The sequence below is a fragment of the Lepidothrix coronata genome, unplaced genomic scaffold (genome assembly GCF_001604755.1).
Source record: "Lepidothrix coronata isolate B3197 unplaced genomic scaffold, Lepidothrix_coronata-1.0 Scaffold86, whole genome shotgun sequence".
Taxonomy (NCBI): domain Eukaryota; kingdom Metazoa; phylum Chordata; class Aves; order Passeriformes; family Pipridae; genus Lepidothrix; species Lepidothrix coronata.
In genome coordinates, this window is record NW_016690266.1 from 860573 (window position 1) to 886808 (window position 26236).

The 26236-nt window shown below is 45.2% G+C and overlaps 2 protein-coding genes across 2 annotated transcripts in view; both read right to left on the minus strand.

Annotated features, from left to right (window-relative positions):
* Nucleotides 1–7230, minus strand: part of ITGB5 (integrin subunit beta 5) — a 59866-nt gene extending 52636 nt beyond the window's left edge. Inside the window, exons 1-2 of the mRNA XM_017820937.1 lie at nucleotides 7054–7230; nucleotides 2918–3003 (exon numbers count right to left, since the gene is read on the minus strand). Of these exons, the coding sequence (XP_017676426.1) occupies nucleotides 2918–3003; nucleotides 7054–7159 (192 nt within the window). The 5' untranslated portion in view covers nucleotides 7160–7230. The remainder of the gene's footprint in view (nucleotides 1–2917; nucleotides 3004–7053) is intronic.
* Nucleotides 7231–18747: 11517 nt separating this feature from the next.
* Nucleotides 18748–26236, minus strand: part of MUC13 (mucin 13, cell surface associated) — a 20745-nt gene continuing 13256 nt past the window's right edge. Inside the window, exons 8-13 of the mRNA XM_017820845.1 lie at nucleotides 25314–25439; nucleotides 24041–24161; nucleotides 22938–22975; nucleotides 22254–22341; nucleotides 21009–21216; nucleotides 18748–19749 (exon numbers count right to left, since the gene is read on the minus strand). Coding sequence (XP_017676334.1) covers nucleotides 19699–19749; nucleotides 21009–21216; nucleotides 22254–22341; nucleotides 22938–22975; nucleotides 24041–24161; nucleotides 25314–25439 — 632 coding nt within the window. The 3' untranslated portion in view covers nucleotides 18748–19698. The remainder of the gene's footprint in view (nucleotides 19750–21008; nucleotides 21217–22253; nucleotides 22342–22937; nucleotides 22976–24040; nucleotides 24162–25313; nucleotides 25440–26236) is intronic.

The window sequence follows — 26236 nt, forward strand, 5'->3', positions numbered from 1 at the left end:
ATAAATTCAAGGAACCTTATCCTTCCTGGAAAACTATCAGGATAGGTCTCCTTGCATCCACAGGATTGCCTTCATGCACTCCTAACCCACAGCTGCAGTCTATGACTGTCTGCTGCTCTGTGCTTACATGGAGGCTGGATCCAGGAGTGCAAAGGGTGATGGAGAATGAAACACTGGGGGAGCCTGCATGAAGTGTGACTCTCTCTGGGAAACAGCACAGCTTTCCTGTTCAAATTGCTCCTCTCCCACAAACAGACAGGATGGTACTGCCAAGTAATGTTATTCCCCAAAGGAAACACAAGAAGGTATAGAGAGAGATGATGATAAATAATATATAGAATTAACCTTTGTGTGTGTATATATATATATATATATATATAGACATACTACATTTGACAGACATCTCTACACTTCCTGTACAGATAATACATACACACGTAATACGCACAATTATATACAGAATTATACTATATGTACCGATAGACTTCTACTATGTATGCTTCCTGACAACATTATTAATTGTTGCCTACCAAGTTGACAAAAGCTGGCCCAATTTGCTCCTAAACCTGTTAAGTGAAAGCAAAGGGAGCACAAAATACACACAAATCAGGCTTATTGAGGTTCTACCACAACATGACTACCATCTGTGGAATCCACTCCAATATCTTACCCCAATATTTAAACAGCAGCAGAGCTATAGAATTTGACTGGCATATACTCTCCCAGGCAACACAGATAGCAAATGACAGCTGAGGAAAACAGATTACGAGCTATTTAACAAATTTAATAACCTGACTGGGCTGCAACAGAGGGGAGGGGAATAAGGTGGTGAAATGACTATGAAAAGAAAGCGGATATTAGAGAGTTTATAATATTACTTTAAAACTTTTGAAGTCGAAAAACTCTAGGTGTCTTTCAAAATCCCATTACCTCACCTGATGATCTCAGCTAAAGAGAAATAATTAGGGTTTCAAACAGCACATTCTAAAAAAAATAAAAATACAGAATTAGAAAAGAACTTGCTAAGTTTTAGCATGTAGCATGTAACGGGGACAGCAGCTTTTAAACATGTAGCTCTTGGCATGAAACACCTTGAACTGTGCTTTTAAATAGCTGCTGCAGGCTAAAGGTCAGAAAGTATTACAGCACTTCCCCGTAAACACCCATTTTCCTTCCTGGCCTCTCCATTCCAGTTTGGAACACTTTTTTTTGGTAACTATTCTGTTTGCAAGATAAGAGTCAGGCTGCCAGTCCCATGGGCTGCTGTACAATTAGTGGTCACAGCGACCACCAGACAAACATTTCCACTGCAGCATTTTGCAAAAAAATTGTCTTTTGAGGAGGCCAAGAAGTAAAAGAAAAACAAAAAAACCCAACAAAAAAGCACAAGCTATTGGGTACCCATAGTTTAATAGCCAGCGTTCCTGGATCCAATCTCACCACCACAGATTAGCTGGCTCGAAGAGGAGCTCTTACAGCTGTTTACAAGATGTCTCAGAAGAGAGATCTATTGCTTTACCCTTTCCCTTCTGCACACCATTTGCCTTTCTGGAAAAAACAACCCATGAAGGCTATTACACTGTCCGGCAGCATGGTGTTTGTAGGGTTACAAGTTTTTCCCTGGAAAGCTGCAACTGTGCTTACAAGTAAGTGAAAAATGCAGTAAAATAGACCTGGAGAGCCAGCGCATGGGGTACATCCCAAGACCCAGCCAAACCATGGGGAGTGGGAGCCACTTCTGCTCCATGTTCATACCCATCCCCAAACCCATCCTCTGCCCTGAGGAGCTGCAGCTGCCCCAGGCAGGCCTGGCAGGAGGAGGGATGGAAGCAGCAGAGGGGCACATGGACAGTGCCTGCATTCTCAACTCAGCATCACCATCTATAGCTGGAAGGTGAAGTGAGTGCTCAAAATGGGACCAGGACAGCCACACTACAGGAGTAAGGGTCAGCAGGGAACAGAACAGCAGCATTCCTGGCCATGCCCACTGAGAGGTTCAAAATTATCCACTGCCCTGCAGTTTCTCAAAGCCCAAACCCAGTTCCTGGCACAGCAGCTGTGCCTGCAAGTAGGCAGGATTTTTCCATGCATCTTTAAGCACCCATCTTTCTCTCTTAAACACTTAGGACAGGCAATAAGCAGACAATTGCTATCTATGCATCAGGTGTTACCAGGTCTTTCATGCACCTTGTTCTCTAGAAATTGTAAGTCTACATGATAAAACGTATATTGGATTATATCTATCTATCTATCTATCTATATCTAAACTGATGAGCATCTCCTAGGGAGCAGGGAAAGATACTTGCAATTTCTCACAAACAAGGAAGTGCAATTAAATTACAGGTGAGCAGCTTCAGCATCATTACAAGGATGTATTTTCACTCTGAAGTGCTCAGTTAAGCTGTGCAACTCATCGCCACGGCTTGGAATGGATGCCAGAAGCACGGGTCGCCCCCACAAAATGACACAATAGATTCAGAAAGGAGAATTATCTTTCTTACAGATAAAGAGCCCATGCCATGCCAAGCCACACGACAAAGGACACGTAGCAAGACACCAGCCAGGGGCTTGGGGCTTTTTAGGGAGAGAGCTTTTGAACAAGCCTCCCTCCAAGACAGAGCCCATGCAGGGATCCAGCATCCACCAAAAACAAGAAGGTAATTGAAGGGACAGAAGGACTGAAGGAACAGTGCTGCTCTGTTGAGGATGTGTGGGGGCCAGTGGGGTCAAAGACTTACTTCCTATGATGTCAAAAAGCTGAGGAGTTGCAACACCCAAAATATGCTCTGCATGGAGCACCCACTGCCCTCACTCACCCCTTCCAGCATGGGACCGACTCAGGAACAGGAAGGGGAGAAAAGCTCTTCCTTTCATCATTACTAAAAGCATGCAAGACAAACAAGGTCTGCCCACATACCTCCTTGGAGCACCAGGCACACTTGGGATGGATGAGGAGACACTCTTCGCAGGATGTGGCACTTCCACTGGTGCATAGATTGAGACCTTCAACAAGAGAGAACAAGAGAGCAGGGTGGGCTGAGAGGTTACTCTACTCCAGAACAGTGTTCAGGGGGGGGCTGAGACATTCTTAATGCTAAACATACTGTAAGTTTAAACAAGAGCAAAGAATCTCCCCAGAGCTAAAAAAGGCAGAAGAAGCTGTAAATCTCACTCCACCTGCGAGGAGGTCTTGTTTTCTTTTCCTTCCCCAAGATAAGCAAAAAGGACAGAAATTTGTTTTGGGGTGCTGAGAACCTCTGAAATATGACAACTTCGTGACTTTTCTTCCCTCTTTTCAATGGTTTCTGTTTAATCAAAGAGTTCAGCTATTCATCTTCCTAATTAAATACTTTTTGCAGACAGAAGGCAATAGCTGTTTGACCAGCCTCAAACAGCCCAGAGCTGGGCTGTCTGAAACCCCCTGAGATGCTAACTTTTAAGGTCATATCTTTAGGCACATCTTCTGAATTTTTCCAGCTGAATATATTTAAATTTTCATATTAAAGCAGTCTTGGAAGATGCTCATCTCCCTCTTCCACACAGGTGATTTCCACAGTGGACTCATGTTACAGTAAATTAATTCTATTTTATTTCAAGAGTCATTTCCACAGGATATCCAGGTTAAGCCTATCAGTGTGTTTGCACTGGGACATGTCCAAGGCTGGCAGGGATGGAAGACACTAAGGGCTCTCTCTGCCCATGAGGCCACCAGGACCATCAACCAGGGCACCAGTGATGCTCTTTCTCCTGTATTGCTGATGTCCGGCAGCACAAGGCGTACCAAGTGAGTTTCACTTGCAAAATCCACAATTTGGGCTTTGGTCTTCAAAAATAAAGTAGAACCACACAAGTTAAACTGAAGCAGACACCAGTGGTGTTGGCTTTGAATGCAGCAGCTTGTTTAAGCATGCCTGTGGCTATGAATGTGCCCTTCGATACCACCGATGCCCCAGCTCCCCCGGGTGCAGCTATTAACTTCCACTGTCAATAACTGATTAAAGAAATTGTCAGCCCAGGATTCAGTACAGAGGCTGCATACTCCAAATGAAATGCCTCAGGCTTGAACTCCCAGTCTGCTATTTTTTCCAACCCAAATGTCAATAAAAGCATTGTCAGGCCTCTGCTTCCAGCCAGTTGCATCTGCAAATACCAGCGCACCATGCTGCTACTGGGTATAATCTGTGCAGGTTCCGCAGACTTGCCAACAGCTGCTGAAGAGCCACACAGAGTTTTCTCCTGTCCCAAGAACTTTCTGCCACAAGAGCCTTGGAAGAAGGATTTTTGCTGTATCCCATGTGAATATTGCACCAAAAAATGAAATGCAGTGGCCACCTGGGCCACTCCCATACAGGGCCAGGCTGTGAGCGCAGGAAGCAGTGAATCAAACAGGACAGCTGGAGGAAAACCTAGCATGCCCTGGGCTGAAAGCAAAAAGAGGATAAGTAGATCCTGTCAGTCATACTCAGTCATCACCGAGGCGTGACCGTGTCAGAGCCCTGCACTGACGGGCCTCTGCTGCCCACAGGGTGGTTAATTCTAACCCGGGAGCGCCAAGCCCTGGATTTTCTCTATGGCTCTCATTCAGACAGGCTCCTTGGGCTCATTCATACCAAACAAGAGCCTTCTTAAGGATGTTGTTTTTTTTTCTGGCTGTTACCACATACCCAGGCATTTCATTCCTTGTTCATGTTCAGAAATTATATTCCAGCTCCTGGACATTGCAAGAGCTCAAAAGATGAATAGGTAATATAAAGTAAAATGTAACTTGTTCAACTGAGTTATAATTTAAACAGCCATTAACACTTGCATTTCCAAACCCCACAACATAGTCCAAAGCCTCTCCTCAAGAGCTGCTGCTTTGCCAATGGTACATGGGGTAACATAGCAAAAATAATGTGCTTTATATAGCAAACACTTGCGTTTGTACTCTGGCTACCCTGCCCTGGCTCTCCCACAGCCCCACTCGCCCATCTGCATGGAAATAGGATAATATTTATCTCCATTTCTGACTGCTGGACTTTTGAGAGTTTACTTAGTAACAGCTGAATGAAAACCAGGTCCTCCTCCTTCCACCGGGTGCCATGACCAAAGCAGCCCACGCTCCTGTGGCCAAGCCATGGGGTGACATTCCTCCCAGTGGCAGCTTTTGAAGTTTCAAGTATGCTTTTCTTTCCACTCTGCACCAGCACTAAACCATTTCCAGCATTGTTGTGAAAACAAGAGCTTTGTGAAGCCCTCCAATTTTAGACTGAAACCTGAGCTTTTTGAGTTGGAGTAGAAACACGCAGGATTTTCCAGATGCAAGTCTTTGCTGTGCTTGATTCAGCGCAGTCTTTCCGGAATCGGGCAAAGGAAGGATCTGATGATGCTCATGCTAGTCCAGATCCTTGCAGATGCTGGGGCAAGTCACTCAGTAAGACTGGAAGAAACTCAGTCTGCTCCTTGACTATGATACATTTAATTAAAAGACTCCTGAAAATCAAGTAAACTTCTTATAACGGGGAAAATTCCATCCAGGATTTAGCTGGGATTACTCCGGAGGAAAATAATCCACCCCCTGGATCACTGAGCTGCATAGCCCACATACAGTCCTTTACACTGATGCCACTGAGTACTAAGCCCTGCACCCTGTTTATTTTGCAGAGCAGTGTCCAGCAGGCACTGGAACGTCTCCAAATGACATCCTTCCCTTGGGTTGAGCTGCAGGAGAGTCCAAAAAAGCAGAGGAAGACAAGTGTATCTCACTAGACAGCAGAGATTTTAATACATCAAACCAGAGATGCAAAGTGAGATAGGAACTCTCATGAAAGGTACTCAACAAATTTACTCATAACGATGCTCCAGGCAATCAGACCTCATTTTAAACCTGTTCTGCAAGAAATCCTAGTTTGGGCAACTCCTCAGAGATGAATGTACTGGCCTGCTTGGGAAAGGAAAAAAAAAGTGATGTACATTATTAGAGATCTGTGAAAAAAAAGATCATTTTATTTATGCTCCAATGAGCATTCTAACAGACTCGTCCCCGCGATGGTCTGCTGCAATACTGAACCATCAATTTCACAGATCAGACACACAGAATAAATAAATAAATAAAGCAAAGAAAACCTCTTCTGAGCTTTTGCGGTCGAGCACCACAGCACTGTGGAAGATGTGCCTCTTCTTAAGATCACTCATTAAAACATTAAGCAAGGAGAGTAAGTACCAGACTGGTGGACTCTGGGCATTTTGTGGGCTCCCTTCATATAAAAAAGTTTCCCCAAGTGCTCAGAGAGGAGCGAAACCCCATTTTCAGTACTACTGGAGTGGAGTCACCAACTGCACTGCGACTTGTGTGTGTGTGTGTGTGTGTGTGTGTGTGTGAAACCGTCAGAGCATCCCCATGGGAGATGAGGACCACTCTCTGGGTGTCACGCAGACTTGGGTGGACGACTCAAAGTGCGAGTGAGGGACGGCACGAGGCACGAGCGTGGAGATCGGTCACCGGCAGGGCGAAAGTTTCCGTGTGGCTTTCTGCTGCCGCTCCTCATCCCATCGATTAACACACAACGCTCAGACAAACATCACGGGGCAGCGCTTGTCCCTGAACAGCAGTGGCTACAGTTGCTTCCATTAAGAATATATAGCGAGCGATGTGTATATATAGCTGTTCTGCGGTTTTTAAGGCGAAGGTGTAACACCCCGCGAATGCAGTCCGTGCCCCGCTGCGCTGCCGGAGCGCGGGTCCCCACCGCTCGCAACCGGGACCATAGCGGGAAGGGGGCAAGGGTGCAGCGCAGTGCTGGGGGCCGGCGGGGATGAGCGGGAGCCGCAGCAGGGATGAGCGGAGAGCCCCGGCCCCGGGCAGGGGGGCAGCGCGGACCCGCGTCCCGCCGGCAGCGCGGAGCGGGCACTCGGCAAAGCGGGGCGGCGGAGGGGCAGGCAGCCAGGAACGGGGGCGAGAGGAGAAGAGGACACAAACGGTAACGGAGAGCACCGAGGCGGGTTTGGGGGACAACCCGCCTTCCGGAGCGGCGTTCGCGGGGCCCGGGGCGGCGGGAGCGGAGCGGCCCTTACCTCTGCAGGGCTGCAGCGGGGCGGCCAGGAGGAGGAGGCGGAGGAGGAGGAGCGGGGGGGGCCGGCGGGCGGCGGCGGGGGCCGGCAGCCCCCCTCGGCGGGGCATGGTGCGGCGGCCGGGGCGGCCGGGCAGCCCTTCCCGGCCGGGCCCTCCCCGCCGCCTTTTGTGCGGCCGCGGCGGCGGCGGCGGGAGGAGGAGGCGGGGGCGGCGCCGCGGAGCTGCCCGGGGGCGGCGGGACGGGATGGGGAGGGTGTGCGTGTCCGCGTGTCCGTGTGTCCGTGCGCCTGTGCGTGTGTCTGCCCCGCTCCCGAGGGCGCGCTGCCGGCTCCCCGCCCCGCGCAGGGAGGCGTAGCCCAGTCCGTGCGGACGCGGAGCGGGACCCGCGGGCACGGCCGGGCCCAGTCACACGGGTGGGTTTGTGTGCGCAGGGGCACACACAGGATCACACGGGCACGGACAGGCTGCCTCTGCACGCCCGCCCGCCCGCGTTCATACACAGCCCTCGCATGCGGACGTGAGTGCCCGCATGTGAGTGCCCGCATGTGAGTGCCCGCATCACGCGAGTACAATGCGTGCGCAGAGCATCCCCGCACCCGCACACACGCACCTGCATGAGGACACACGCGGGCACGTACCCGCACACACATATATGTGCACACACACGCGTATATCCTTCACAGACACACTCACAGATCCACAGGCAGCCGGGCAGGTACCTACAGTCAGACACGCCCGGTGCACAGACACACGCACAGACACACCCACGTATGTACCCACAGGCACACGAAGAATGCGCGCCCTCCTCTCCCGCTCGCAGCAGGGCTTGCGCTCATTCCCCACGGGTCAGTGCCTGCTCTTACGTGGCGTTTTCCTGCTTCAGGGATTTTCTCTGTGCAAACAGACTGTGTCCATCTGCTGAAAGGCTCTCTGAGCCAGGGCACCCAGGCAGCGCTGCACTGCCTGACGGCTTCTGGCACTATTCGTGCACCCACCGCTTGGGCCATCAACACTTCAGATCTAAAGGAAACATACGATTTATTATTGTGTTTGAGTTGCTGGAGGGCTTTCTGTTTTCTTCTGTTTTTAAAATAAATCATAAACCAACCACAGAGCTGAGCATTGATTTTAAAAGCAATTTGTAGTAATAGGTAACTTACCTATGACCTGCAGCCCTTCATACCACTTTAGCATAATGTCTAATAGATCTTACCATCAGATTTTGCTTAAAACACATATGCTGTGTTGCTGTTCTCAGACAGAAGTGATTAGCTGTTAATGCCACCTGCCAAAATTTCCCTTTATGTGCACTGATTTCCAATGCTGCTTTCACAAACCTCACTGATTTCTTTAGCCTCTCCAAAGCACTGGGAGAATGCAGGTTTGCAGTTAAAGTGACTATTTGTTGTTATAGGAAATACACACCTACAAAAGTTGTAGCATTTTAACTGTCCCAGTGCTGGTAAATCAGAGTAACTCCTGCTGGGCTGTCGGAGCATCGCAACTATACTGCTTGCAACCAGTGCAAAAATATCACTAAATGCCTCACTGCCATGGTAGGAATGTGGTGTGTGGGCCAGGCAGTGACCTACAGGCTGCCCTCAAGCTTTGTCTGTGTGTGGGGAAAGGGACAGCATCATCTCTCCCTGTTATCCCAAGAACACAATAAGGTGCATGCTGTCACTCTTTATTAATAATAAAATTAGTATTGACCATGTTGAGTCTGACCTGGAAATGCAAGACATTTAAAGCAGGTTGTTCCTCTGTGGTATGTTTTTAATATTCCTGTGAAAAGAAAGAAAATTAAATGCATAGCCTGCACTTGCAAGACATAAAGTACCTGATATGAGCTGTACTGCCCCAAGAAGCCTCATGTAGACCTAGAAGTCCCTTCTCAGATCTTCTGGCCATGCCCAAGTCCCCCGAGACATGACTACATCTACTGACATCCATGGATAGGCTCATTTGTGAGAGCTTTAGTCACCTTGGTAGTAGGAGCAGGGAGACCCTCATCCCTTGGCTCTGTGCTGACCAGGGACTGCTGGGTGGGGGAGCAGATTCACAGGGGCAAGTGGTGAATGAGCAAGAGGGAAAAAGGAAAAGCAGGATCACGGGAGAAATAAACTATTTGGAGGGAAGGAAACCACCTTCTGAGACTCAACTGTGGCATCTCAAGGAGCAGAGAAGAAGGTTTGCGGAAGAAGGCATTGCTTTCAGAAGGAATGTGTTGCAGTGGGACTGGAGCCAGGCAAAGCGTAGGAGCTCACCAGTCACTGGTTATATTTAGCTGGGCTCAGTCGAGGTCGAGTGCCTGCTCTTGCTCTCTGCAGGCGCCTGGGGCATTGCTACAAGCACCCGGTGCCTGCTGTGCCCAGGCTGACCTCATCCCACAGACCCTGTGAGAAACCCCCACGAAAAGGGAGAAGGTCAGGAGCTGGTACTACGCATCTTTTCAGCTGTAAACTGTTGTCAGTGCTCAGCATCTGCTATTTGTCAGGTACTCCTATCATCGTATTTTTCAAGCCAAACCCCTATGAAGGTCCCACAGAGTCACGGGACACATAGCTCATCCCATTAGACCACTGTTGACCAACAGACTACAGTTCAGGCCCGGGGCTCTCCAGGGAAAGGCCCCTGGAGCTGCAGGGAAGGAAGTGCTGTGGCTTCCCCAATGAGAACAGTGTTAATACCCTTCTCCAAAACCAGTGCTATGCTCTTGCCCCACATGCAGCAGCAAAAGGGGATGTAGTTGCACTAATGACCAAGTAAGCAGCTGTGACACCAAGAGGGGGAATTTGCGATGGCTGAACATGAGAAGGCACCCATCACGGGGTGGGCACCTGGGCACCAAGATTTTGGGATGAGAACCAAAAGAAGGGCTCTGTCTCCTGGGGATCATGAAAGGATGACCTGCAATAAAGTTACCCTTGACCTCCAGGAACAGCTGTCACCACTGCCTACGTCTTTTCTCTCTCGACCATCATGTCTCCTGTTTACAAAATGCCATTACTGAGCATCACATAGCCCATAGGACTGAGATCCCTCAAGCTCCTTGAAGTATTTAAGTGCCACAGATGCCCTGGGACTTGAGTTTTCAGTATCATTGCACAGTTCTGCTGGAATACAGAAAGGAAAATCCCGGTCTGGAAAGGCCTGATCTTTGTGCTCACTTTCTTATCATTTGCATTTTAAAGCTATGGTCAAAGTAGGACATAAACCCACTGTATCTGACCTGGGCATGCATTTGCAAGTGATGCAATTGTAAATTGGTTCTTTGGCTCATTTATTATTTATTTATCATTTAACTGATATTATTATCAATTAAAACAAATAAAATCCTTTATCGGAGATACTTCAGATGTATTAAAGATAGGTTTTCATTGTCATATCTTCCTTGTGGCAGGAAGGGTGGATAAAAGCATCTGAGTCATGTCTAGATGTCTGCAATGGCACTGAAGAGGTTCTAGATTTTTAATGATGACTCTTTTTTCTGATCCAGTCTGAGCAAAATGCCAGTCCCAGGTCACTGTCCAAGGCAACTGCGTGTTTCAGGATGAAGCTCCACCTCTGCCTTAATGTTTCACGAAATATTGCCACCATCCTGCAGTAAGATCCTCTGACTTTCTCCCATTTCTAGACTGTGGTATAAGTTAAGGTTTGCTACTTAGCTAGCAGCTCCAACTGGAAGAGATATCTTCCAGCTGGATGTAACTCATTATAGCCACATTATTTGGTATAATATTCGACTACTGTAATATCAACTACCATATTTGCATTAAATTCAGAAACCATAGGATCCCAGGCATGCTCTCTAGTGTGCCAGAAGGACCAGCTAAGACAGCTAAGATTACCCATTTCATGAAGTCACAGTGAAGACAGGGATGGCTGGAGGGGGAATTTGGGTGCAGCCTGGCCTCAGGCACCACTGGTGCACAACTGGTCCTGAACATCCCTCAGTCCTTTGCTCCAGGCAGCTCTCTATAAAATAAAAGATGGCCAAACTGGAACCCAGATGGTGAACAAGCTGGACTGATTTATGGTTTTAATAAAAAGGATTTTGGGGGGAGCTAGGGTCAGGCTAGGATGTAGAATCAGAGCTATGAAATAAAAGGCAAACTCATTTGAACCTTGGAAACCTCCACCATGTTACAAACAGTTCTTGTATTAGGAAAACACTTTCTTTTCCTTTCCAGGTCCTCACCATGCTGCTGGCTGGGTCCTCCTGGCTGTGCCGTGCTGGGAAATGGCAGCACAGAAGCACAGGCTGTGGGCACCCTGCAGCTTTGCTGTCCCCACACTGCCCCCCTCCCAGTCAGGCCACAGACCTGGTTGATGGGGTTTTCATCACCATGGAAAAAGTTTGTGTCCTGCTTTTTCCAAGGAAACTATAAAAAAAAATACAATTCACACAAAATTCTTGTCAGTAATAGGCAACTACCACATGCCAAAAATTACAGTCATGAATTCAATCCTATTTCTATTCTCTGGTTAAAGATGCAGCTGATGTTGCTTCTGCTTGCTATAAAAATAGATATAAAAGTATCTATTTTTATTAAAAAAAGTATCTATTTTATATAAAAGTATCTATTTTTACCATCTAAGAACCAACCTCTGTTCTCAGATACTCAAGAGGTACTACTCCTGACCTGCTGAAAAGCAGCATTGCAACATTGCTGGGAAGCAGAGAGCAACACTTAAAATTCTCTTGCCAAGTTTTGACCCTCTCCTACACGAAAAAAGGCAAAGTTCAGCATAAATCTCTGAGCAAGTCTATACCTGAAGCTGCTGGGCTGGAAAGTGAGGGAGGTACGTGGGGGAGATTTTCCTCATGCCTCTAAGGTGCAAAAACTTGAGTCTTTCAGACAAAGATGATGAAGCCAGACCAAATATGGCAAGTTTTGGTGTTCCTACAGCCCCTAGAGCAGGCTGGGGGGCACTTGGCTGCGCGACCAGCTATTTCAGGAGGGGCTCACTGATGTGCTGAACTGAAATGGGTGATGGATATCTCCAGCCATGAGCCACCCCAAAAAATATGCCCATATCCCCCAGAGTTAAGGACTGTGCCATCAGAGGGACAGGCGTGGGGATGCACAAGGCTGTGACACAGGAGAGGGTTAAAAATTATTAGCTCCATGGAAACCTGCCTGTGGTATCTGTTAATGGTTAGCTCCAATTAAAATGTGCCTTTGGTGTGCCCTATCCTGCAACTGCGAAGAGCCAGCTCCATCTTGTGGCCAGGGACTCTGCCTGGTCCCAGAGAGCAAGGAGCGAGCGGGAGGAGGGTTTGATAGCTTGAGGATCCGTCCCCACCACCCTGCACGGCATGATCGGAAATATTCTCTTTTCCTGCACTTCTTGCCTCAGTTGAACCTGTCCCACTTTGGTTAGCGCTCCGGGAGAGCCACAAAAGCCAGGAGTGTTTGCTGGACACATCTAGCAGAGGGTTTCTTATAAGCGGAGAGCCCAAAGAGATTCCCTTTGTATGCTTATGTGTAGGGGAAGAATCATTAAATATGATTTAAAATGTCAGCAGGTAAAGCCAGACAGGCTTGGCTCCACTCAGATCTCTGGCAAAATTCCCACTGAATGAAGTAAAAACTTCAGTCCTAAGCACCTGGACAAGCAGAGTGCTCTAGAGGTACAGACAGGTTTCTGAGGAATTCACCTGGATCTGTGCAATTTGGACCTCCCAAAGTCCCATGCAGCTTTTTCAAATCTCAGTTGACACTTGGCTATTTAATCCCTACATGAAATAAATCACTGGACTCTGGTATTTTGCTTGTTTTTCTGGCAAGCAGTTTTTGCCCAGCATGAGCTTGCTGCAGAATCTGTTCACACCAAACTTGGAGGACAAAATAGTTGAGAAATGCTGAAGTCTACAAGGAAAAACCTTGCTTTTAAAAGAATAATAATGTACTGTTACACATATGCAACACAAGCCCTGTTTCATTTATAGGAATGATATACAGACCCAGATCCACAATTCCTCCCCAGAGACCCCTATTCCCATTAATGTCAGTGCAAGTTAGGCACTAAAATACCTGCCTGGACTTGACCCCTGGTTCACACCAATTTAAACATTCCTCTGCTTGAGAGGGGATTAGGAACCTTAGCACTATAATGACCTTTTGAATTCATTGACTGTTCCAGATATGAAACATTTCTTTTTTTAACTTCTGGCTGATTTACCCCATAAAAAGATCTCTATGGATAAAAGACTTCAGAGAAAGACTTTTTTTCCCCAAAGTCTCATTCATGCAGCAGACTTTCTTTCCCCAGCTATATCCAGACATCAGGGACAGGCAGCAATGCCACTGGCAAGAGTCTAGGGGGGCTCTCTCACGAGCATTGAGGGATTTCCTTGCGATGGACGTTACTCTGGGAAGCTGTTAATGTCACTTTCAAAAAATGACTGCCAAGAGATGACCAAACTGGGAAACCAGCTGGGACAAATGTCCCTTTAGGGTGCTACCAGTGTATTAGTGTTTCAGAACAGGGGGAAAAAAATAAGGAAGAAAATTCTTGGTTGGCATAGATGCCCACCAAAAGCAATGTCGGCCCTTCCACAGTCCTCTTTGGAGTCCTGGGCAATATTTTTTATTCCTCTCAGTGCCCTGTTTTTCTTTTTCCACTTTATCTGGCCCTGCAAGTCTCCCAGTTCCCCTGGGGAAATCTCTGCCATGTTTGGGCCACCAGCTGGGCAGATTTTTTTTTCTCTGCTTCACTTGATGTTGCCCACCCTAGAGGGTGCCATGGGGGACACTGTCTGGGATTTGGAGACATTGCCCAGGGAATTTGGAACAGAGGGAAGCAGGTGAGGCACAGATCCTTCATAAGCTGTTTTGCTTCTACCAGGAGAGGGAGAGTGGGAGCTGTTGGTCTTAGTTTGCTTTTCCTGGAGGAGAGGAATAAAGTTTGCTCTCTGGAGGTTTGTCTTTGGAGCTTGTGTGTGAAAGGCGGCACCTTCCGCATTCAAAAGCAGGAAGCATTTTGCATTTTTTCAGTTGCTTGCTTGCGAAATTTCTTCTTTGTTTCTTTTATGAGGCTGTTTTTACACAAACAGCAGAGCCTCATGTACAACACTTTACCCTGCCTCTCCCTGTTCTATGAGCAGCCTGGGCATAATTAGGACATAAAAGACCCACTATGTACCCATGAAACGGGCATCACCTTTCAGCCCATGCTGTGTTGAATAAAACAGGGCAATGCAGAAGGTGAGAAATGTGCCTCTGACCTAGGGTGTCCATCCAGCCCCAGTCTCTGCTCCAGAGACTGTAACAGGAAGGAATGTCTTGGGGGCCCAGTTCCTTTTATAGCCCCTTCCTCCAGCATACCTGCTTTCTCATCCTGTTTTCAGGGGATACATCTCTCTCAGGCGTTTGCATCATTGAATTTGCTTAATCTCCTCTTGAACCTGCAGATACAGCATCCACAACATCCTGTGACAGCAACCTCACAGCTTTGTGTACCCCCAGATTCCAGTGGGTGTTTGGCTGCCACCCTGAGTCAGTGGCTTCGGAGACCCACCAGTGAGAGCTCAGTGTGATGGGCTGACCATGCCTGGGCACACAGCCGGGTACTGCAGCTCCCTGCACCTGCACCACTGGGCTGTGTTGCTCCTCTGGTCCTCAGGATCAGTGCTGCCTGGTCCTGGTCACTTATTAACAACCACTTTTTCTATTTGACCTTATCCCTCCTGTTACCTAGTTACTTCACTTACTTTCCTTTACTCCTGTTAGCTTTTTATGCTATGTTACCTTTGTACTTCTGATAGCTCTGGCTCCTCCAGCTGATCCACTGCACACTGGCACATATATGAAGCTTCCCAACAGCTTCATCTATAAAAGCAGCCACAAAGATATCACTGACCTTCTCTGCTACATTATCATCCCCATCTGCCCCTTTTATACCCTTGTCATCAATGTTCCTAACTACCTCTGTGGCTTTGATGTATTTAAAGAGCCTTGTATCAGCAGCAAGGCAATTTATGGATTCTTATTTTTAGCCCTGTTTATTTTGTTTTTTAGTTGCGACCTGACATGTTTTATGGATTCCCCTGTTCTTAGAGCACTTTGGGCTTTTAGGGTTGGGTTTGGGGTTTTTTTTGACTAGTTGCTGTAAAAATCAGTACCTTCAGCTCATACCCCAACACCTGGAAGAGGTCAATTTAATCATACTGGGAACCCTTGGTAAGCAAAACTGCTCCATCCACAGACACCAGACACAAGGCTTTGAAGCGGAGAGCATTACTGTGCTAAAAATGAACAGGTGAAGGTTGGAAAATGGGGATAAAATAGCAATTGATGACTTTGCATTTGCCAAACTTGACAAATGGCATTCCTCCTCTCACAGGAGTGGCAGATGAGGCAGTGCTAGGCTTGCCTCGCTTGCCTTGCTGTGATTTGTGGCCCTGGGCTATTGAACCCAAAATTTCAAGCACAATCCCAGGTCTCTGGGTTGTACCAAGGTCCAGTCAACCTCCTGAGCCCCGGATGAAGCCAAGGTGGTCTCCCCAAAACCAGCTAGGGACAGTCATGTTCACCATGGCACCTGCCTGAATCCCTTCAGCCTTCACCTGAGTTTCTCTAAACACTCTCCATACTGGGGGTTTCTGTTCGGGAAGCCGTTCCTACCAAGGAGGTGAACACTTCTCGCTGGAGGAGAGGTTCATTTTCCCTTACCTCTGTCCCTCTGGTTGTTAGGAGTGCTATTGTTCACCCTGAAAAGAGCCAGCCATCAAACTCACAGTACAGAAGAAATGAAAAGTAAGGCCTCTTGGTCTGTAATAGTGTCTTACCTCCATTATTCACTCTTACTTGTTTATGCCTCCAGCCTGGCACATCACATGCAGGATCTATGTAAAAACAGTCTCATAAAGGAAAAAAGGGGTGGTTTTCACCAAGAGATAAACAGAAAAAATGCAAAGTGCTTCCTGCTTTCAGGCCTGAAAAGTGCTGCTTTTCACATGCTAGTTTGGATGCTGGGCTTTGCTGGTGAGGGAGTGGATGCAGAGTTTTAGGTCTCAGTTTTCAGGCTGCTTTCAGGTATAAGCAGTGCTAACAACAGCAGGCCTGATCACCCCACCCATTCTTACCCCACATCCCATTACATTCCTGTGGTGCAGCTCCTCTAATGCAGCTGCTCAGACTCATGTTCTTACCCCACTACCATCCCCAGCACCATATCCTTCCCCTCCCACCCCACATTGCTTGAGTATGCTTGGGTGTATCCAGAAAAATGGAGAATGGCATGTGACTGAAGCTATCCAAATATCCCCATACAAGTACATGTTATAACCAGGCACACCTCTATCCCAACTCCTTTAGCACTGTTTAGCACAACCTGTGCAAATGTGCCAAGCAATTACACTCTCTAGAGTAATTTTTGGTCTAGGACAAAAGTAGGTGGCAGGCTTGAGTGGTAGCACCTTTCCACCTCCTCTGCAGGTCATGTGCCAGCAGGACACTCTGCATCTCAGGGAAGAAGATGGGTGGGAAAATCCAGGATGTGAAACAAGTGTGGCAGATCCCTGGAGCCTCTCAGCCTGCAGGCATGTCCTCACTCACACAGATGGATGAAGGTTGCACCCAGATCCCTTTTCCATACCTGGTTGGATTTTGAAGGATGGACAGCTGAAAGAAAGCATGAGCCAAGCAGCAGCAGCCATAAAACACCACAAAGAGCTCTTTTCCATTATCACATTTCCCAGCAGAATCACACACTGTTAATAGCCAAAGAGAAGTAAAATATCTGAAAGCTTGCCCTTTCAGTACAGAATTCCAGTCCAGATAAAATAACCGTATAAGCCTTTGAAATGCTAAAGAGCAGTAGGCTCACTGTGGTATCTGATAGCCCCTCCCTAGCATGGGCTAAATGAGACCTGCTTGCAGTAGCGGAAATTAGCTTTGAATTAGAGCAATGAAAATTCCAGTGCAGCTAAATGACACACACACCTGACTATTTTTGCTGCTTTTATTATCAGTGGCAGCAAATATCTGGATATCACCCCCTCAATAAAGTTTTACTGCATTAAAGTTTTGTTTATCATTGAGCTTTCAGCTGCATTCCCAATCTCTATTGCTTTGCAAAAGAATAGGAGATAACACTTAAAGGCCTTTTCATGTGCCTCTGTAGCAGGCTACTGTTACTTGTATTTTAAGGATCCTCTGCCCTGAGTGGATGGAACCAGACCATTTACTTCAATGAAAAACCACGATGACCCGTCCGGTGGGCTGCTATTTCTTGATATAGAGAAATCTCTTTATTTGACTCCACGTAACCCCAAATTTCACTCTGCCATATAAAGAAGGGGAGGAGGGGGTATTCCGGCAAAAGCAGCCAGCTGAAGGAAGTAGAAGACTACACTCAGCTTCATGACTTTTTGCCAGTTCCTGTCTATATCTCACCTGTTTTCCAGTGTCTCACACCGTGCAAACTCCCCGGAGTGGAGTTTGCATGAGGTTAACGGAATGCTGCTGACAGCAAAACCTTTTCCTGCTGCTGAAAAATCAGAGAAAAAGGGGAAAAGGAAAGGACTTAGCAGACGTATTAGAAGCTGGGAGAATCTTCTTCACCTGGGTTATGGTGGAGACACACAGGGCTCAAAGAAAAAGAAGGGGGCATTAGCCATGCATTAAACTGTTGGGGGAGGGAGCCAGTCCCCCTTGCAGGGCTTTATTAGCTGGAGGAAGGACGGGGCCTCTGCCTCTTGTGGTAAGTGTAGCCACCATGCCTTGCTTTGCTCCTCACAGGTGAGTAGTCTCAGAGGATAAGTCAAGAAAATACGACTAAACCTCTACCATCCTTTGAATAAGGTATCATGACTAGCCAAATCCAGCTAGCCCTGCTCACATGGAGTAAAGGTTACCTTAAGCATGTTGAGATGCACTCAGATGGTGGGCATTGGCTAATGCCATCAGAAGCTGCAGACCCTGCCAATGGCAGACACTGTGCAGCCAGGTGACAGCAGCAGAGGGGACAGGAGTCAACAGGAAGAAAGAAATAGTGAAAGCCCAGGAAAACAACAGAGACAAAATGGCAACTTTTCTCACCAGTCTACTTCTGGAAAGCAGGGTCTACTTTCTTTTGCTAGAAAAGCCACACGAAAAAGATCAGGACTGTTTCTTTCTCAGTTTTCAACTGCAAAAATTAGGAGCTCGTTTTGATCATGGAGAGCACTGAAAATATGTATCTGCATGGACATCCTGGTAACCTTTACAGCCACATACAGTGTTCTCAACCACTGACCCCCAAAACTTGTCACTTAAGCTGAAAGATGCTTCTTTTTTCAGCTGTGTGCCACTAGCAGCTGCCATCAAAGAGAGCAGCTTGTCCAGCATTTTCAAAGGAGATCCACTGCATTAACTACCCAGTTCCCACTGAAAACAACCACTGAAAAGTGGTGCCAGTCTTACAACAATAAACATTTTAGCTTCATTAAGATTTAATAACATTTCTGATCAGAACCGCTGAGTAAAAGCTGGATGCTGATGTAACCAGTCTGTGCACACTTGTGTCTAAATTCAGCACAAATTTCAACATAAAATAGTCTCCAGAGTTATAAAAAACCCACTTACACCACTGAGAGCAACATAAGAAAGTCTTGGTACTGAGAAAAAATAATGTTTAATAGGAAAAATTAATCTACATATATAAGATCCAAAACAGAAAATATAACAGAATTAAATTATGTTTTAAATGAATGTAAACTATAAATATATGTACATATGTGTGCTTATACATATTTTATATATATATAAAGAAAATGTTAATGCTAGCCAATAGATAATGCACACTCGGTAAAATGTGGATTCTTTTACAGATAGATTTACTGACCATATGTAAGAAATCGGGGGGAAAAAACCCAAACACCAACCTTAAGATCATTCAAATACAAAGAGTGCAAGAGAAAAAAAAAATCTAACACTTTCCACAGGAACTGAGAATGTAAAATCAATGCAGTTGGGCAGCAAGGAGAACAAAGTTGTTTGTTTGAAGATATTGTTTCTTGCCATTTTATTGGGAAGGAAGGCTGTGGAAAACATCAGACAAGTGCCATTGTTTTACACAACACATGTCAGCAGAGATCTGAACAAAATGCTTTCAGATAGGAAATACAGGGGGTTGAGGAGGGTAAAAAAGACTGTATCTGATATAGTAAAGTGAAACAGGGTAGGATCTCATGAAAAACAGTTTTGATCTGCCCAAAGCCTTAGTTGAAATTGAGTGAGCACAAATAAAGGTAAAGCTCTGGATGCCGACATTTTTCAGCATCACACATACTGCTTGGACCCTCTTCCAGAAGAACTGAAAACCAGCAGGATTAAAATCCTGATATCTTGTATACATTTGCTCTCTTGCCAGTGTACTGGCCTTCTCAAAGAAGTCTAATGTTTATTGGAGCTCATTAGTTTTTTTAAAAGATATCTTCTTCTTTTCCCTATCCCCTACTACATTTTCCCCTTATTTCAGAGTTGTCCATGATCTCTTTCAAGCGAGGGTCTTCTTTTAGAAAATCTTGAGAGAATCTGGAGTCAAGGACTTTGTTGTCTCCTCTGCTGAAGTAACTGCATTGGTGAGAGGCTGTGAAACTCTTTGGTCTGACCCAGTGTTGCAGTGGTCGTAGGTCCTTCTACTGCTCTTGTCACTTAGTATCTGCTCTGCATCCTAAAGCCCCCACGCTCCTGTGATGGTTCGTACTACAGAGAATTTAGACAAGAGGAGAAGAGAAATGAGAAGTAGCTCTGGGTCAGAAAGTTCCTTTCTCAGAAGAGTTCAACATGTAGCACACTGCACGTGAGAGCCCCTTCACCAACCCTCAAGGAAAACCAAACAGGCAGACTTGAATCAGTGAGAAGTAGACACCTTTGGAAAGTTAGAAATGCCCAAATGCATGCAAATCTGACCAATCAACTAACTACTTAGATGTTTTTCTTCTCTTAATTGGCAGCTTTTTAAAAGCTGTTGCTTTTTTTAAACATCAGATATCCGGGTTGCTCCTGTCACGGTTTAGACCTCAATTCTGCAAAACATGTAAATGTATTACAATTAAACAGATTTCTTCACTAAACAGGGACATTTTCTTGCACCACAGAGATGGAGCAAAAATGTCGTTTCAACAAGATTTGAACATACATTGTGCTTCTTATTTACTTGATTCATGTTGAACCCAGCAAATTAATCATATCATAGCATACACGTCTCAAGGCCCAGCTTCCTCTACAGCTCCCTTGCAAAATTCAGGGATAAAACAGGCAGGGATAAAACAGGCGTGTTTTTTAGAACACGCCTTCCAGCTAATGACACACCTCTACTGACCAGGCTCCTCTGGGCTATAGCAATGCAAAAGCTTCTTCATGGCACTTCACACTTTGCCCCTTTGCAGTGCTGCAGCAGCTGCAGAGGCTCTTGCTGTGAACAAAGCAGCAGCAGAGCAGGTGGGAGGACACCGACCCTCTGGGCAGCTGTCCCAGCTTAAACTGTCTGTAAATCTTGCATGATGGTGCAGCTTGGAAGTGCCACTGCAGCACCTGTTGACTCCACAACTGGCTTAAAAGAAGCACAGGTGGTAACAGCCTGTGATGCTTGCAGGCACACTTGTGGTGAGGAATGTTTGGACAGTGCAGTCAAATGTTCTATGACACAGCAGACCCCTGGGCAGCCAAGCTGTTGCTTTGGCCATTGCTTTTCACTTGTGACTCAAGGATGACTACTGGGACTTTAGAGAGATCTTTATGAGTTGAGTGCTGATCTCTCTATTAAGGCAAAATTTTTCAGCTGCTGCTACAGTTGTTTGGATGCCTTTATACCACTATGGCCTTCTAGATCAAGGGAGGATGGACAAAGTGAAGTTTAGGTTCCAGCAGTGTCTGTAGCCCACAATACTATGCTCGTCTCTAGGACTTACTCTCTAGACCCTTCTCCATGCAATTCCCACAGGTCTATGTGAAACACTTACCAAATCATCATAATCCCTCTCCAAAAAATGACCTTTATTTGTGGAAGGTATCTCATATGGGTTGTTTGGCTGATATCCTGGGTTTGCATGGCCAGAAGTGGTCTGGACTCTGGGGAACGTTATGGTCGGTCTATCATCAGAGAGATCTGTGTCGGAATATCCTGACTTTATCAGCCTCTTCTTCTCTGGATTTTGTTTGTGTTTGGCTCTTCAGAGGAAATGAAAGAACAAAGGAGGTTTTAAAAGACCATTTAGTGTGCCTTACTTATTAAGTCAGTCAAACTTATTGAGTTGTCCACTCCCACCTTATTTTGACTTCTCAGTCCTCTTCTGAAACTCGCAACTGATTTTTGTAGTATGCCTACTGCATAACCCTTGTTATCATTGTTATAATTGTTATTATTGTATAAGAGTACAAAGTTTGGCGTCTTTTCTCACAGGTGAGGCAAAGCTGCCAGGAGAGGCAGAGGGGGACTTTGGCCTCTTTCAGTTAGTTCCTAGAGTAAAGGAGTTTCTTTCAACTGCCACTAGCTCTAACTGACTATCCAGAGGAAGAAATGAGGCATTCATTAGACTCAGTTAAGAAAAGGTGCCCTCATGCCTGCAGCCAAAGGTGGACAGATACACTTGACACCAGCTTGTGCACCTGTTGGCAAGCAGTGTCTGCTGCGGGTGGTCTCGTAGGCATCTTTACTTGGGCAGTGCTGGGAACAAAGGCAGAGGAGTTGCTTGACTATTTATTGTGTGGAGAGAAGTGAAGAGGTGCAACCACAATCAGACATTTGCCAGTACACCAGGAATAGCAAGCTTTAAGGAGATGCTTGGCTGAAAATTACACCTGTATTGAGCTGAAAAGGCCATGCCAGGCCTTGAGCTGAAGTGTGAGCAGGGAAAGCTGCAGAGGGTCTGAATTTGGGCCACACAGTCTTCTGATATCAGCATCCTTCTTCAGTCTTATCCAGATGCCATATCAATACTGGCTAGGGCAGGATTATGACTCATGGATCAGGTGTGTATTTTGAAGACTTGACTGAAGTTTTCATAGTTGAATTCACAGCAAGACAATAAATGCTTCTTGTAAGAGCACATAGGTAAGAGCAAATTCTGATGACTGTATGGCTTAAGTGAACATGTCTGCCCAACTAGGCCTGCAACCTCATCCACAGCCCTGCTCCTTTCTAAATTTCTGCTTAGTTCTCTATGAACATGCAGCAATGCAGCTTCAATTATAAGAAATACTCTTACCTTGCTGAAATTACAGAGACTGCTATCACTAAACTCAGAATAATGGCTCCAAGAACTGTACCCACTATTATAAGGATGAGTTCAGTGTCTGCAGAAAAAAAAAACCAGCAAACAAAACCCATCAATTGATCAATTGAAAACTCATGGTGAATATTGAAAAACAAGTTCTGTACCTGTCTGGAAGGAAGGAAGGAAGGAAGGAAGGCAGGCAGGAAGGAAGGAAGGAAGGAAGGAAAATATGGAAGATGTCATTTATTCCCAGGTTCCTTGTGCTTACAAATGTCTGTGGGCACAGGAAGATGTAAATTAAGGATCTGCATTACAGACCATCTCTTCTGAATGCTATTTTGATCACAGCTCAAGTTCCTGATACCATGCACTGAATGGTTTTACACATAGTTATAGCTGAGGGACAGGAACAACTAAGAGGGTGCAGGGGTTCTTAAGCTAGTATTGCTGCTAAAATGTGTAGTTAGGTATCAAACAGGCTCTTTCTATGCCCTAAGCATATAAGGCATAAGATAAATTTCACTCCTTTTTTTCCCCTAACGTTTCCCTGCTGTAAGTGCAGAACAAAGGCATGCCTAAAGGCTGCTACTTGTAATGTTTTTAATTTCAGACAGATTAAACATTACCAGGTATTTTTCCACATTATAATTAAAAATTGGAAATTCTTATACTTACTGTCAGTGCAGTTCTCCCCAGAATAGCCCACTCGACAACTACAGGAGAGAACACAGGAAAAGAGGAAAGAAAGAAAAGATAATGTCATTAAGCAGATGATTTTTAAAGTCCTTTCTAACCAAACCATTCTATAATTCTATGATCACAAAACAATAGTATATTTCCCCCTTTTATCTGTAATTTCACCGCAAGGTGTGTTCGTTACAGGTTTCCTCTTAATATTGAATTCTTTACTTTCATTAGAGTAAAACAATCTGAGATTTTCAGAATGACTGATGATCTGGGCACTCAAAGTTTCAAGTTCTTAGTCTGAAAAACGTTAAAAAGACCTAATTTTTCTAAAGAACTAAGCTCTGCACCTCTGAGCCACTGTCTTTATCAAAAGCCTCACATAAGGTCTGTAAGGACTGGGCACTCTATATCTTCCTCCCATACTAGTTTCTTGTATTTGAAATATATCAACTTTATGGTAAGAAGTGTTCAGTGTGCAGCAACAATAACTACAAAAAGAGCTGAATTAATGGACATGGGGAGTAAGGTCCCCCTACTTATTCACCAGAGCAGAGCACAACCAGTCACTTACTCAGCTTCACCAGCAAAACACCACCGTTCTGCTCTGATCCTGAGCTGACAAAAATACCCTCAGAGAGAAAACCAAGATGAAATAACATAGGTCTGAAAGTTGTCAGGAAACAGTCCCCACTGAAATCAATGGAAACATTCCAGGGATTTGATGCCTCTTGCTCTAATGCCTGTTGCTTGCTAAACACTTCAGCATATCAGTTCCCACGGTCCATTTACTCTGAGTTTGTGTTTATGTAGTGAAGTAGTTTATCCTCTTCGCTGACTCATGGGTGACCCTGGGCCTCCTTGGCTTTCCTCTCACATATTATGAGTGACCACAAAAGACTAATGCCAAGCAGTAAAAATGGCTTAACTTGGGACACAATGGGAATTTGTCCACTGGTGAACCACCTTAGGCACCTCTCTGATTCACACAGCTGCAGCCTGTTCCTCTAGACTGCGTCTGACCCCATGTCAGATGTCCCTCTCCCCTATCTTTGCCTAGAACATGGGAATGCAATAAAAGGCTGAATACTCACGGTACGCATTCTCCATCTTCTCCATCTTTCTCTTTAAAGTTAGTCATACATGTGCATTTTGGGATCCCTTCTTTTATTGTGCAGTACTTGTGTGCTTGCGCAGAACAGCTTTTACTGCAAGCTGTATTTTCGGGGGAAAAAATATGAGTTAATTGAAGATAGCCCCTCCCCAAATCAATGTTAAAGGTAGCCCCTCTCCCCCCTTTTTTATTGCACTGAGAACATATACAACTCTCTCATTCTTCAAAGCACCAGAATGGCTTTTTTAGGACTATACCTATGTAGAACAGAAACTGAAATACAAAAGTACAAAATTAGAAGTAAACTGGCTTTGTTTAAAACCATTCAGCTTTATCAAAAAGGAAATCTATCCAGACTGCATCTAACATAGGCAAGCAATAACCTGCAGTTTGATCTGACAGCAGATAATTTGTATTGCAACTGATCTAAAACTGGATCAGATTTAGACAGGTTAAGACAGGTTAGGGGCCACAAAGGCCTACACTGGATCACATCTCACTGGGCTTTATTGCAGCCAGCTTTCATAACTTTATCATAGGCGTTTGAAATATTTATTGTTTTTCTTAAAATCTCATATCTTAGAGCTTTTTTAGTTTCTGTAGTGTAAAAATTTTAGTTTCCATAAGAAGAAAATAAGGTACATCTCAGGGCTTTGGAGGACAGCTAAAAATATAAACAGAGTACCCATTAAAAATTCAAAACTGTAAAGAAAGTAAACCCAACAACTAACAGTTCCTAAAAGTCACAGAAATCATTCTTTCCACAAAAACCTGTCTAAATCCAGGTCATGCAAACCTAGAACTATGAACAATGAACAGGTCATTGTAGTGCATCCTGAGGGTTCTAGTTCTGTCAACATTCCCATAGCTGCCTTCAAGTAGCATGCAGAATTTATTTCCAAAATATGTACTAGCAGAGAAGGCTGTGAACATAGGATTCAATTTGTTCCATCCTTCACCTGTTTAGGTTTCAGTTCTTACCAAGAGTCTAACAATGCATTTAAAGAATTGCCCACTAACTGCTTTCAGTGATAATTTTATCAAGCTTTAGTAGTTTCTTCTACTGGAATAGAATTATGGATCTGTTCAAAGTGAAATGTGAGAATGTGTTTCTATGGCTTTCTTAATAAGACACACATTCCATGATTTTTAGAGGTCAGCACAATTGCACAGCATCCTTTTTCAACAAGGGACTGAGACAGGGAATAAGCAGGTCAGACTTTCAGGGATAGATAAAGTAGCAAGGTTCTTACCTGAACAAGAACGATCATCCCATTCTGTCTTTTCTAAACCACTTTTGCATTGGCATTCTGGAAACAGGCCTTCTACACAGACTGTGGTTTGAGTATCACATTCAAACACATCACATTTCCTTGCCTCTTTAAAAGAGAAACAGGGAGCAAACCTGAGTACTAATATGTCATAGAAAGCAGTGCACTTGCTCAGTAAATCATAAACCGATTATTTAGTAATTCTAAAGAAAAAAAATGTGTGAGTTCTTTTCCTGGGACATCAATACTGCAGGTTTTTGGACCAGCCATTTCTTTTCCCTTGCTCTTTACCAGTTAAGGTCCTGTTTCCATCATACATTCTGACTTCCTTTTTCTCAGCCTCCTGCAACTGCCTCCAAACCTTCCTGGCTTCCAGTCTATGAAAAGGGAATTTCTACCCATAAGTTCATATTCTGAACACTGGATTTCTGACTCACCTTGAAAAAAACCCTACAGAAAAAAACCATCACTATTCCCTTAGTTTTTTCCACAGCTGAACTGTGAGGCCCAGATCCCATACAGTTCTACATAGATATAAATATTTATGGGCAAGCAGCTCATTTCATGAGCAGTGGTAGTATCCTTTTTGCCCAGTACATTGCTCTTTAGATGTATGACCCAGTGGTGAGAATGGTTTAAAAACCTCAGTGCATGGCACACATTAGAGGGATGTGCTGGTGCTTTGCAAGCTCTCAGGTTTTTTCTATTTCCCTCTCACATTTAGGAACAGCACACAAGAAATGTCGTGGTTAAGGTGGATATGGTCACCTCCAGAGACCAAGCTCAGGCTATAAGCCATGAAATGGACACTTTTAATTATTAGCTATACCTTGTGAGAAAGCTGGTTTCAAAATAGGATCATATTAAAAAAAAAAAAAAAAAAAAAAAAAAAAAAAAAAAAAAAA